Raw genomic sequence first — 14,313 nt, 5'->3', positions numbered from 1 at the left:
TTAGGGCTGTGTGGTCAATGCCGGCACTGGGAATCTTGTTAAAGTTGAGGGACGCATGGATTCCACTCAGTATCAGCAGATTCTTGGCAATAGTGTTCAAGAATCAGTGATAAAGTTGAAGTTACGCAGTGGATGGATCTTTCAGCAAGACAATGATCCAAAACACCGCTCCAAATCTACTCAGGCATTCATGCAGAGGAACAATTACAATGTTCTGGAATGGCCATCCCAGTCCCCAGACCTGAATATCATTGAACATCTGTGGGATCATTTGAAGAGGGCTGTCCATGCTCGGCGACCATCAAACTTAACTGAACTGGAATTGTTTTGTAAAGAGGAATGGTCAAAAATACCTTCATCCAGGATCCAGGAACTCATTAAAAGCTACAGGAAGCGACTACAGGCTGTTATTTTTGCAAAAGGAGGATCTACTAAATATTAATGTCACTTTTCTGGTGAGGTGCCCATACTTATGCACCTGTCAAATTTTGTTTGAATGCAGATTGCACATTTCTGTTAGTACAATAAACCTCATTTCAAGGCAGAAACATTACTGTGTCCAACAGTTATTACATATATCAAACTGAAATAGCTGTTGCAAAAACACCAATTTTTATAAAACATTAAGCTTAAGATTAATAGGGGTGCCCAAACTTTTTCATATGACTGTATGTATGTATATTTATGGAATAAGGTTGGCTTGTGGTATAATTTAAAAAAAAAACTTTTATGAAACTAAAAAGTGAATACAGTACTTATTAAGAAAGACAACTGTGATTAGACTGAAGTTGGTAAATCCAATATTACCAATTCATTTATGAAGACAAGGACAGAAGGAGACAATAATGAATAGGATGTGGCCTTCTTTTTGGCTAAGACAATTAAATAAAGATCCAGGGTCTCCTAAATGTTTTGCTTCATTGTGTACTCCAGAACCATAGTCCTGCTGCTTGGATAATAAAATATAAGGTCCCAGGATGCTCGGAGTGAAACAAATATGCATGTTAAAGAGAAGCAATGAGATGTTTAAAACTATTTTGGACGTCCTAGTGTAAAGGCGTCACAGTGAGGTTTCAGATACTGAAAACTTCATTACCTGAGGGTATGGGAGTTGTAGTATGACAATACCTAGAGAGCCAGAAGCTTGAAATCACAGCACTGGACTATGTGTAACATTTAAAAAAAGCCAAAACCTTTTAAATATGATCTTTTTTATATCCCTCCTATAAACATAACAAGGCAATTTCTCATCTCTATTCTGTTAACAGATCATTTATTGTTGACATCAGAACCAAGAGCCACTGAAAGTATGGATCGTCTCAGTCAGGCGGTAAGAGACTCGTGCTCTGATTACAATTGTATTACACAGATATATCTATGGCAATGAAAGTTGGCAGTAATTTTTTTTTACAGAAAAAAGGCCATCATATATTGCTCTTTTCTCCCAGGTATCTGATCTCTCGTGCCAAGTACAGGAGCTGAGAGAAGGCCTCCAGACCCTCCGTCATGCAGTTCACGTTTCCTTAATGCCATGCAGTCCATCATCCTGCCACCATGGAGGAGACTTCCATTCACACTATGGGGCAGGAATACATTCACCAGTAGATGCAACAAGTACATGTCCTTCACTTTTTCATCCTGTTCGAGTAGAAAAACCATCTCAGGTCTGCTACATACACAGTGCTTCCCCAGCTTGCTCAGAAGGACATTTATCTTGGCTTTGGGCTCCCCCTACCCCTATGTGGTTGCATTGCACAGGATTTGAACAAAGAGACCTTATCCAGCCAGGTGCAATGGGGGAGCCGTACCCTGCTACCGACACGCACTCTGTAGAAATGCATTTTATCCTTCCACAAAGAGGAAACACAGATTCGGAAAGCTGGTCCAGGGAGGAAGGAACAGGAGTGTGAGGATGAGACAGAAGTGTTTTAGTAAAGATACAAAGGTTGTGCAATATGTCACGTTTTGTAAGAGAAGACTGTATACTGAACTGTTCAATGTTCTGCTTAACAAGAGGCGAAGAACGAAGGGTTGTACTTGGCGGAACGTGACAGCTTAGTCATTTATACTTAAGCCAATACTTTTCCTAAGTATACCTTTGTAGAAACCCTGAAAAGCTGGATTTTTTTTTTAAATTAAAGGTTTTCTATATCTTCTATTAAAGGGGTGTTGTAAATTTAAAAATATTGTTGCTTTCTTCATCTCTCATAGGTGGGGTTTGGTATTACAGCTTTACCGCATTCATGTAAATGTCCATTCTGCAATGTTAGCGATGGAGGTATATCACATACAGTGTGTAAGAGGGTGACCAGGATCTGGTCATGCACCTTGTCTGTATGTGTACATATAATGTCATGTCCTGTTTGCAATATGAAAAGGTTTTATGATTAATTGCCCTACATGTTAGTAGAGGGTAGTGTAGGAAAGGGTTAAGGAGTTTGGGAGCTGCTGAGTGTGGGAGGAGCAGATTCAGTGGATCAGAGAGCAGTTTCCTGGTTGCAGTCAGTTCCTGGGAGAAAGAGAAAGATGTAAGACAAGTACAGTTGGTGGTCCAGGGGGGCACCTTTGGCACAAGTTGTCCAGCAGGGAAGAACCTGTACTCAGATAATCTGAATAGACATTTCCGTACGTTCGGGACCTACTGTCCATAGGATTCACAGTGAGTTGTGTCTCCACAAGCCTTCAGAGAAGGGGAAGCCGGACGGGAAACAGTCCGTACAGGGATTCTTACTACTGCAAGGGTCTTATAGACCAGGAGTGTTCACTATGAAAGGGACAACTCGGGACAAATGGACACTGAACATCTCTACGTGCGGTGTGTCAAACGGTGACCCTGGTGGAGTCGGTATGCAATGTAATGTGCTGTATGAAGATATTTACCAATGTTCTAGTAAAGCTCTTTTTTTATAAAATGGAACAGAACTCCTTAAATGTGTGTGCGGCCGTTCCTGAGATGAGAAGACTGAAGACGGCAGAGATCTATGATCCAGATGTGAGTGTTCTGCACCACACACACAACATGGGAAAATGTGTACTTTTATCTTTGTCAGGGGACCAGGGTATGGGAACACATCAGCCTCTGGCCATAACTACCACCCTGAGTCCCTTACAAAATTGGCATAGTCGGCAGGATGCGAGTACCTCGCATGAAGAGAGCGGGGTGGAGAAGACCCGCGGCGCAGATGAGACGCCTGAAGATAAACAAATGCAACGGAGAGAATTGAAGAATGTACGAAATGAGATTGCGGATGAACATGGCAATGCCAAGATGGTGGCCGGTAACGTGAGTCCAAAGATGGCGGAGATTGGCGAAGGTCCCGCCCATCGTGGGCATCCTGAGCACAAAACGGCGCGGAAAGCAGTATGGTATGGACGCCGGCCCAGATGGAGACTACGGCCCCCTGTGAGCGGTATCCGCCCACGGTGGGCGCGGCGAAGGAAGAAGAAGTTCCGCCTACCACTGAAGATCCCAGAGACAGAGTGGGAAGATTTGCCGAAGGCAGCCCCGCCCATGGAGGGGCGGAGTCTTGAAAGAGGATCTCGTGTGATGAGCAGTGCAGCGCGTTTGCTGAAAGGAACGGAGAAGCAGCGACAGCATAACAAGATGGCTCATCGTGGCGGCTGCGGGAGGATGGAGTGGAGCCAGCGCAGGGAGCGCGAAGAGAAGGAGGGACGTTCAGGAGGTCGCTGGGGGGTCTTTGACCTCCATGACTATCCCGTAGAGAGCGGCTTACCATTCGTACCAGGCTGGTACCCCTTCCACGATCCGCATGAGGATGCCGTCTCCCTTGCAAAGGCCTTAAAGGGGCTCGTGGTCGCAAGCAGCAGAGAGAAACAGGAAGCGGTCCAGGAGGAAGCGGCCGGAGAAGCAACGACCGCGGAGGTGCCATCAAGTGACGGCGAGCCAGCCCCGATGACCGTGGTAGCGGTGAGTCCCGATGCGGGCCCTGTCCCCGGCCCCCAACCCCCTTCTTACCAGGAAGTAGTAAGAGCCCCTGGGGAAGAGGAGACCCTGTGGATCGCCGGGGTAATCGCAGAGAAAAAGAGGCGGGAGCGCCGCATCCGCGAAGAGCTGCGGAGGCCGGGGGGAGGAGCAATGTCCGGCCGGATGACTAGCGGCATCGTGCGGCATTTCGATTCGTCCCGCGGCTACGGGTTCATACAGGAAGTGGGGACCGGCGAGAAGGTCTACGTCAACCAAGGGTCTGTTGACACCCCCGGTCTCTTGTTTATCGGTAACCGGGTTGGGTTCATTAAAGAACGTGGGCCCCGAGGCCCGTATGCAGTGGCCGTCACCGTTCTGTCTGACAGGGAAGAACAGGCGATGGATCGGCCTGTACGGCCGACTGTAGTTGCCGCAGTACAGCTGGCTGTGGGCCAGAGTGACAGAGTAAACTCCAGAGGGGGATCCCCTGCGCTGGAGTCAGTGGGGGCAACGGCCGGTTCACAGGGAAGCGTGCAGTCGGGAGCCTCGAGCATGTCAGCATCGGAGACAAGGAGCCGGAGCAACAGCGGAGGATCGGTCTCCAGTGATTCGTCCTCTGGGACCACCATCATCTATATCCAGGGTCAGGGAGTGGCCCACTACGGTGGTCCCAGGGGAATCCCTGAGTGAGCGGCTGCTTTAAAAAGAAAAAAAAAAAAAAAGGAAAGCATCTGGTTGTGCTCATTGCACGGAGGAAGATAAGGAACTGTTCTGCGTTCCTAGGGGCAGGAGCCCCTGTTCAGCCTGGTGATGAAATTTTCATTTCCTGGACTCCATAGGCAGCACATAATGGGTTAATACTTTACTCCTAGCCAAAACATAAGATGGGTTAAAATAATTAACTACATCACAGTGACCACTTCCATACTCTATTCAATAAAGGGAGTAAGGAAACCACACACCGTGTATATATTTGCAGCAATAAACAAAATGTATTTAATAAAGAATGGGGAAGTCTGTGCTTCCTACGGACTCAAGGAAATTAAAATTTCAGTTGAGTAGTTTTTAGACTTTCCGGGATGTCATATGGCAGCACCTAATGGGATTTGTAAAGAAATAAAGCAAAAAAAATCTTTAGGGTAGGGAACAGGAACCAATTGCTTTCTCTAGCATACTTTTGATGAAGGCTGAACCCTTTGTAGCTGAGATGTCTAATCCGTAATGTTTCACAAAGGTAGACGACCAGGTGGCCGCTCTACAAATGTGTTCTAGTGAAACGTGACAACTCAACCCAAGAAGCAGAGGTTGCTCTAGTAAAGTGAGCCGTGACGGGAAGGGGTGGATCTTGCCTTTTTTGCCTTGTTTTGAAACGGAACTGAACAAACAGATTTTCATCCGTCCTGAAAACTTGAAACTTCTGAAGATAAAAAGGAGCAGGATTCTTCTGACATCTAACAAATTGAAACTCTGTTGCCTGTCCCCTGTTGGATTAGGGGAAAACAACAGCAATACCACTTCCTGATTGATGTTGTAGGCCAAATTGACTTTAGGAATAAATCCTGGCATGAGCTTGGAGGAGGTATGATCTGGGAATATGCGTGAGTAAGGCTTTCTTGAAGACAAGGCTTGAATCTCCCCAACACGTTTAGCGGTTGTAACGGCTACCAGAAACAGTGTCTTCAATGACAGATTTTTCATAGATAACAGATCTGCTGGTTAAAAAGGACATTCCTGCAAGACCCTCAGCACAAAGGCCAGATCCCACAAGGGCACCGGAGCTAGAAAGGGAGGTCTGAGGTTTTTGACAGCTTTGAAAAGTGTGCTTATAAGGTGGTGAATTGAAAATTAGCAATTCAGATAGGCGTTGACTGCCAAGAAGTGAGATTTCTCGAATCCTGCCTGGAGAAACTGCAGAATGGAAGCTAGAGCTTTCTGATCCAGCTGCTTCAAAGAACACCTGGCATCATAGATTTTCCATATTCTGGAATAGATCTTATGTGAAGTTGGTCTTCTGGTGGCAGACAAGGTTGCAATTACCTGTTCCGAGCTGCCTTGAGTCACTAGATTTTCTCGGACAATCTCCACGGCTTCAGATATAATTTGGCAGGATCTGGATATTAGTTGCTCTTCTGTATGAATAGGTCTGGTAGGAGAGCTAACGTCCAATACTTCTCCTTTGACAAATGCCATACAAGTGAAAACCTGGCTCTCTGAGGCCAAAAGCGAAGGGTTGGTATCGTCTCTGATTCTTCTTGTCTCATCTTGATCAGCACTTTCATAATTAATGGAATTGGAGGAAACATGTAAATCAGCATGCCCTTCCAGGGAAAAGAGAGACCATCCACCTTCCACGGATGATTGAGAGGACGGAGAAAGCAAAATTGACGAGTCTTCACTTTCTGGAATGTAGCCATGATGTCTAGATCTGGGACCCCCATCTTGTGGGTGACCTGCAGGCGTCAGAGAGCTGCCCTTCCACAAGCGGCTTGGAGATCACCACCAACCAAGATCTTGTTTGGTGGACCTCAGAAGAAACATCTTGGAATTTAGGGAAGCGAGGCTCCTGTTCCACTTGCTCAGAACTTCTCACTGTAGAGAACGGAAATGCACTCGAGCCCAAAGTACTGCCTCAATGGTGAAAGTTAGGGTTCCTAGAACACTCATTGCTAATCTGACGGTGACATAGGGGCTGCGGATAAGATGCCTCACACTGGATTTTAGCTTGTGGATTCTCTCGTCACATAATCTGATTGAAGGTAGGTTCTTGTGGATGATAAACCCAAGGAATTTTTGTTCTTTGGAGGGCAAGAGATGGGACTTGTCCTGATTGATCAGAATTCCATGGGACCTGAATAACTTCAGGGTTATTTGAAGGTGACCCAACAACTCCTCCTTGGACGATGCTTTCACTAACCAGTCATCCAGATATGGAACTACATGTATTCCTTGTAATCTCAGGACTGATGTTACTACTAAGACCTTGGTGAACACTCTTGGAGCTCTTGCAAGACCAAATGGAAGACACGTAAACTGTAAATGGATTATTTGAGAGCTCATTTAAATGGCCAATTGAAAAAAATTGTGATGGGCTGGTAGAATTGAAATGTGTAGGAATGCATCCTGAAGATCTATGGTTGACAGGAAGTTTTCTTTCTGAATAATTGCTGTCACGGAACAAATGGTCTCCATTTTGAATAAACCCCTGACCTTTCTTGCTGATCTGGGACATGTTCCAGGGCCCCCTTCCGAAGGAAGTCTTGTATCAGATGCCACACCACTGTATTTTTGCTCTGATTCAACATGAAGCGATTTGCTAGAAATTCTCTTAGTTCCAGAGATTAACCCCTCCTTATTACCTGTAAGACCCAAAGTTCAGAGGAAGTAACTGACTATGCTGAAAAAAAAAAAAGGATAATCTTCCTCCTAAAGGTAGCCGATTCTCAGCATCATAACTGTGAAGATTTATTAAAGGATGTCTTGTTTTTTGCGATAACCGCTTCAGGCTTTGGTTTGTACTGCCTCCTTCCCGAATAGGAGCAACTCAGAACATCAAGAGGAGCATCACATAGGAAATCCGAAGCGGACTTCATAATTGACAACTTATCCAGAATTTCTTCTTGTGTGACCCATTCCACCAAATCATTCGATAGCTGACTAAGCCATTTTCTCATAGTTTTGGCGACCGGAACAGTGGCCAAAGCGATCTTTAGAGACAGAAGCCAATGCCATGTAACTCTTCTTTAAAAAAATAATCTGCCTTCCTGTCCTTTGGGTCCTTTAAAAGGGAAGAGCCCACTGGAGGAAAAATCGACTTCTTTGACAGCCTTGCTACTGCTAGATCCACCTTAGGCGGTGCTTTCCTGAATAATGTATGATTAGAGTCTACCTTATAGACAGCTCTAAATAAGACTCAGAGATCCAACTTTTGCTCATTCTTTCTACCCACATTTAAAATGGGGTGCACGGAAAAAAAGTCTGTCCTTTACTGAAGGAAAATAAAACAGCCTTTGTTTCTTTGCCTTGCTATCTATGTTTTTGTCTGACTTAACAGTTCTTTTTACAGCTTTAATAAGCAGACTCTCTAGGCAGCAGATACAGGTCCTCCATAGACATATCAAAACTGGAGCAAGTCGCATCATCTTTATGTTCAGACACAAAAATATGAAGCATACAAAGAAAAGAACATTGTACTTACTGTGAAACATGGAGGAGGCTCGGTTGTTTTGGGGCTGCTGTCACAGGTCATAGGTCCTCCAAAGAGATAGTGACTAGTGATCATCGAGTATGCCTCATTAACCCTTTTGGCGAGCACACTCGGGTGCTCGCCGAGTATTTTTGCATGCTCGGCGTTTCATTCCTCGTCGCCACGCCTGCAAGTGTCACGGCTGTTAGACAGCTGTGACACTTGCAGGCGCAGCGACAATGAATGAAACGCCGAGCACTCCAAAATATTCGGCGAGCACCCAAGCGTGCTCAACGAAAGGGTTAATGAGGCACTTGATCATCACTAATAGTGACCCAAAACACATAGCTAAAAACATCCAAGAATGGCTGAGAGCAAATCACTGGACTATTCTGAAGTAGCCTTCTAATGAGCCCTGATCTAAATCCTACTGAACATATGTAGAAGCAGTTGAAACATGAGGCTGGAGAGGCCATTCTTTAAACGTGAGCCAGCTGGAGCAGCTCTTGAGGAGTGAGCCTAAATATCTGTGGACAGGTGCAGAAGTCTCATTGAGAGTTACAGTAATCGCTTGCAGTGATTGCATCAAAAGGTTGTCGAACAAAATATTAAGGGTACAATCATTTCTGTCTTGGCCATTTTGATTTGTTTATTTTGTTTTTTTTTTCTGTTGAACTACAATTCAAAAACAATGTCTGATTTTCATTAGTTGATATTCAGTAAATTTAAATTGAAAATTATTATTTCAGTTTCAAGCTATTTCAGTGACCTTTGTGGGTTTTTCTCTCTATCAGAAAGATATCATGTCTGTAGTTCACCAATCACCTTATGTTACTGGTGGTCACAGAAGTGAGAAGTTTAGTAATATTTAACAAAAGAGGAAATATGGTGGACTGGCACCAGTCATACTGCAATAGATGGATAAATATCAAATTCAATACTTTGTATAATACAAAAAAGTCTTTATTCAAAAACAAATAGACATACAATTAAAAAAAACAAGAAATTACCTTATGAAGAAAAATATATTACATTGTTTCAATGCCAATATATGTTAAGAGGGTACTCTTCAAATTACAGATGGCACATATAAATTTTAAATATGGTGTATAGACCTAATTCAGGTCCATTAGATATCCCCACTAAATAGTTTAAAGTGTAAATAAATATATCAATTCAAGGGTTACGTTAAATACACTGGGGAATATTAAGGGCAAAAGTGCCCAAAGGAAAAAAGGTACAATCTTGATACTATATACACACCTCACATGTACATCACCAAAAAGCTCTGGGAGAAGGGATACCAGACCTTACGCGTTACTCCACCATTGTGGCTTCTTCAGGGGTAATGTGCTAAAACCACATATAGGGATGCTATAAATAGATATGAGACAGATGTGTTGAGTAAATCCAAGATGGCTTAACCCTGTAGATCCTGTCATCGCTGATGTATTATGTATAGGAGGCAATATGGATAGGCTACAGATGTCCTTAAATAACTCTGCGGTAACTCAGCTGTATGCTGAATCCAGGAAACGGGGACGCACGCCTCAATACGGCATGCGGTCCAGCCTGGAAAGCAGAACCAGAAGTGGCGTCCGCCAGATGCAAAGCGTGACCGGAAGTGACATGTGTAGGAGTGGGGGGAGTCAGTGTGCACCTTGCACCGCCGAAAATAAGAATCCGGCCTATCTGCGGTCCAGCCTGGAACGCAAGGCCAGAAATGACATCTGCCGGTGCATCACATGACTGCAGAGATAGGCCGGAACCAGCATGAGTTTCATAACAGAGCCCACCGCCGGAGACTAAAAAATACCATATTACTGGCCAGAAGGTGGATATGCTCAGTACATATAGTGGATTAACCCTATAAATTTTTTGATGTAAAGAACAGCAATGGGGCCTTCAGAGAACAGTCTTAGAGGATCATCATTAGATTACTGAAAAAGTGTAAAAGATGGAAAAATGGCAAAATGAAAATTTATGACTCAGAATAATAACTGAGTATACCAAAATGAGTAAGTATTGTAGAGCTAGCCCCTGAGTTGATAAAAGGGATAAACCAAAAATACATGAATCCAAAGCAGCATCTTATAAAAACTGGCAGACTGAAAATGAATGGCTCAGAGTGATAACTGAGTACGCCACAATGATTAAGTATTATAGAGTTGACCCCTGAGTTAATAGAGGGGATAAGCAAAAAATACATGAATCCAAAGCAGCATTTCATAAAAGGCATGCCAATATAGAGACATAGCAGATTGTAGCATCAGCGTCTCTGCCTCCTGCCCGGCGTCTACCGCTGCGGTCCTGCTCCGGCGTCTTCTGGCCTCCCTGCAGCTGCTGCTGGTGCACGCAGCCTCCCCGGGTCTGTGCTTAGGGCACGCTCCCTCCCTCTTAAAAGGGGCCGCGCGCGCCGTCCTAAAAAGTCCACGGCGAATGGCCGGAGGACTTCCCCTATAAAAGGCACCTCCAATATGGAGGTGCCCGTGCAAGGTTGTAGCTTTGTGTGTGATACTCTGCTTCAGCCCTCAGGTCCCGCTGCTAGCCTGACTACAAGTCCAGCCTGCCAGCCTGAGTACAAGTCCAGCCCGCCAGCCAGACTACAAGTCCAGCCCGCCAGCCAGACTACAAGTCCAGTCCATCTGCTTGTCTACTCGCCAGCCTGACAGTCTGTCTACAGTCCAGTCCGCCAGTCTGTCTATGGGCTCTGTCCGCCTGCTTACCTGGAAGCACTTGTCCGTTACCTGCCGTGCCTACCAGCCAGCCTACCTGGAGGCTCCTGCCTGTTACCTGCCGTGCCTGCCAGCCCGCTTACCTAGAAGCACCTGCCTGTTACCAGCCGTGCCTACCAGCCAGCCTACCTGGAGGCTCCTGCCTGTTACCTGCCGTGTCTGCCAGCCCGCTTACCTAGAAGCACCTGCCTGTTACCAGCCGTGCCTACCAGCCCGCCTACCTGGAGGCTCCCACTTGTTACCTGCCGCACCTGCCAGTCCGTCTGCCTGGATCACCCGTCAGCCTGCCTGCCGTGCTCATCTGCTGTACCGGTCAGTCCCTGCCTTCTGACCCGTGGGAGTCACCTGCTCTCATACAAGGTCGGTCCCCAGAGTAGCACCTGGTCCCTCTGCTCGGTCCTTCCCTGGTCACACAGTCGATTGAGCCGCCGTACGGCCTTGGTTGGTCCGAGTTGATACCTAGTTACGCCCCTCTGGTCCCTCCTTGCACTGCAGCACAGAGATTCCACCACCCGGATCCGTAACAGTTTGCACGGGCCATGGAACCCGGTGGCCCCCAGGCCCCTTCGCTTGCTGACCTGTACCAGGAGGTTTCTCGTCAGAGATCCCAACAGGAAACCATCCTGACCTACCTGCGGTCTGTCAACACTCGCTTGGACACACTGCCTGTCCCACCTGTGTCCGCCTCAAGTCGAGCGACGCCCGCTCCGGCAGCGCCGCTACCTACCAATACCAAGGCATCCAGCCTAGGACCCCAGCTTTCTGCGCCCCTCCTCGTTTTGGAGGTGACCCCATCCTATGTCGGGGCATTCTGAAGCAGTGCACGCTGCACTTTGGACTTCTGCCAAATCAGTTTCCCTCCGACCGGGCCAAGGTGACGTTCATCATGTCTCACCTCACCGGGGAAGCATTGGCATGGCTAAACCCTCTATGGGAGAGAGGGGATTCCCTGGTGTCCGATCTTCTGGCCTTCCTCACTGCCTTCCGGAAGGTCTTCGATGAACCCGGACGAAGAATCTCTACTGCCTCCTCATTGCTCCGTCTCCGCCAAGGGAGTCTCAGCGTGGCCCAGTAAGCCATATGGTTCCGTACCCGCGCTTCTGAGCTTGCCTGGGACAATGAGGCCCTGGTGTCCACCTTCTGGGAGGGCCTTTCCGGTCGGATTAAGGACAAGTTAGCCGGCCGGGATGTTCCTACCACCCTGGATGACCTGGTGTCACTAACAACCCGAATTGACCTCAGTTTCCTAGAACGTGCTAAGAAGACTACCCGGGAGAGAAGATTTCCTCGTCTTGCTCCTGCTTTCCAGAAACCGGTCTCCCAATCAGCAGCTCCCCGGGCAAGCTCGCCCGAACCTATGCAGATCGACCAGACCAAGATGGTCAAATCTCGCCAAGAGACATGCCGAGCCGAGGGGAGCTGTTTCTACTGTGGTAGTAAGGAGCACCTGATTCGTTCCTGCCCGGTGAAGCCGGGAAACTCCAGTGTCTAGGACCGCTCGGAGAGGTCGTCCTAGGCAAAAGTAAATCCTCTCCGTTCTTGACTTTATCCGTCTCTATTTCCTGTGGAGAGAACTGCTTCTTCGAAACCGCACATCTGGATTCCGGAGCCGCTGGGAATCTCATATCCCAGTTCCTTGTAGAGAAGTATCAGATTCCTACCAAACCTCTGGCCGAACCATTGGCAGTCGCTTCCGTGGATGGAAGACTCCTTCCGGTGACCATCTTGCTCGTCACAGAGCCCGTAACCCTGCAGGTGGGAATGCTGCACTCAGAGAGGATTTCCTTCCATGTGCTTTCCGGCTCTCTCTCACCCCCTTTTGCTAGGTCTACCCTGGCTACAGAAACATGAACCCGTTCTGAATTGGCAATCCGGTGAGGTGCTCCGTTGGGGGCAGGATTGCCATGAGACCTGTCTGATTCCGGTTTGCCCGGCTCGACCCCCATCGACTCCCACTAATTTACCCGGTCTACCGGCACCCTACTGGTTCTATGCTGATGTCTTCGACAAGAAGGAGGCAGAGACTCTGCCACCCCATAGGCCATATGATTGCCCTATCGACCTGATACCCGGTGCCACTCCACCCCGTGGGCGTATCTACCCATTGTCGTTGGCCGAAACCCGGGCCATGTCGGAGTACATCGAAGAAAATCTGGCTAGGGGATTCATCCGGAAATCTTCCTCCCCGGCTGGAGCCGGATTCTTCTTCGTTAAAAAGAAAGACTGTTCACTACGTCCATGTATTGATTATAGAGGACTCAACCAAATCACTGTCAAAAACAAATACCCCCTGCAGCTCATCTCTGAGCTGTTTGTGCCTTTAAGGCGGTCAAAGATCTTCACCAAGCTCGATCTTCGTGGGGCGTATAACCTGGTCCGGATCCGCCAAGGAGACCAGTGGAAGATGGCATTCAATACCCGGGACGGTCACTATGAATACTGTGTGATGCCCTTCGGTCTCTGTAATGCTCCCGCCGTCTTCCAAGAATTAGTTAATGACATCTTGCATGACCTCTTATATTCTTGCGTGGTGGTGTACCTGGACGACATCTTGGTCTTCTCTCCGGATCTTCCCTCATATATCGGAGGGATGTTCATCAGGTCCTGCTTAGGCTCAGGCAGAATCACCTATATGCAAAATTTGAGAAGTGCCTCTTCGAGCAGTCTTCTCTTCCGTTCCTGGGCTATATTATCTCTAAGACAGGTCTACGGATGGACCCCGAGAAGGTCTCTGCCGTCTTAAAGTGGCCCCGTCCGTAGGGGTTGAAAGCGATTCAACGATTCCTGGGCTTCGCCAACTATTACCGTCTCTTCATCCCACATTTCTCTTCCTGGACTGCTCCCATCTCTGCGCTCACCCGAAAGGGAGCAAATCCTAAGGAATGGCCGTCCGAAGCGGAGGAGGCCTTCCTCTCCTTAAAACAAGCCTTCTCTTCTGCCCCTGTGCTGCACCATCCGAATAGCAACAAACAGTTCTTTCTGGAGGTTGATGCTTCCTCTTCCGGAGCCGGAGCGGTGCTCACCCAGAAATCTCCATCCGGGAGAATGGTAACCTACGGCTTCTTCTCCAAGCGCTTCTCCTCGTCTGAGCGCAACTACTCCATAGGAGACCGAGAACTGCTAGCCATCAAATTGGCGCTGGAGGAGTGGCGTTACCTGCTCAAGGGGACTCTGCACCCGGTGGTCATCTATACTGACCACAAAAACTTGGCTTATCTTCAGAACGCCCAAAGACTCAATCTGCGTCAGGCCCGGTGGTCTTTGTTCTACGCCCGCTTTAACTTTACCCTACATTACCACCCGGCGGACAAGAACGTTAAAGCAGATGCCTTGTCGCGATCCTTTCTGTCTTCTGATCAAGAGGAGGAGCCTATGCATATCACCGATCCCTCCAAAGTGATGAATGTGGCCCCCTTGGATCTCTCTCGTCTCCCACCCGGTAAGACGTTTGTAGCAGTTCCGGATCGTAA

The 14,313-nt window shown here is 47.4% G+C and overlaps 1 protein-coding gene across 2 annotated transcripts in view; it reads left to right on the top strand.

The window, feature by feature from the left end:
* Positions 1-2,497, top strand: part of KCNH3 (potassium voltage-gated channel subfamily H member 3) — a 159,225-nt gene extending 156,728 nt beyond the window's left edge. For both annotated transcript variants that reach the window (XM_073663768.1, XM_073663767.1), the window contains exons 15-16: positions 1,269-1,330; positions 1,449-2,497. In XM_073663768.1, the coding sequence (XP_073519869.1) occupies positions 1,269-1,330; positions 1,449-1,910 (524 nt within the window). In that variant the 3' untranslated portion in view covers positions 1,911-2,497. The remainder of the gene's footprint in view (positions 1-1,268; positions 1,331-1,448) is intronic.
* The last annotated feature ends 11,816 nt before the right edge of the window (positions 2,498-14,313 follow it).

Source organism: Phyllobates terribilis, unplaced genomic scaffold (genome assembly GCF_046119375.1).
Source record: "Phyllobates terribilis strain yellow unplaced genomic scaffold, ASM4611937v1 Scaffold_2__4_contigs__length_985480577, whole genome shotgun sequence".
NCBI lineage: Eukaryota > Metazoa > Chordata > Amphibia > Anura > Dendrobatidae > Phyllobates > Phyllobates terribilis.
This window is presented reverse-complemented; position numbering and strand designations above follow the sequence as displayed.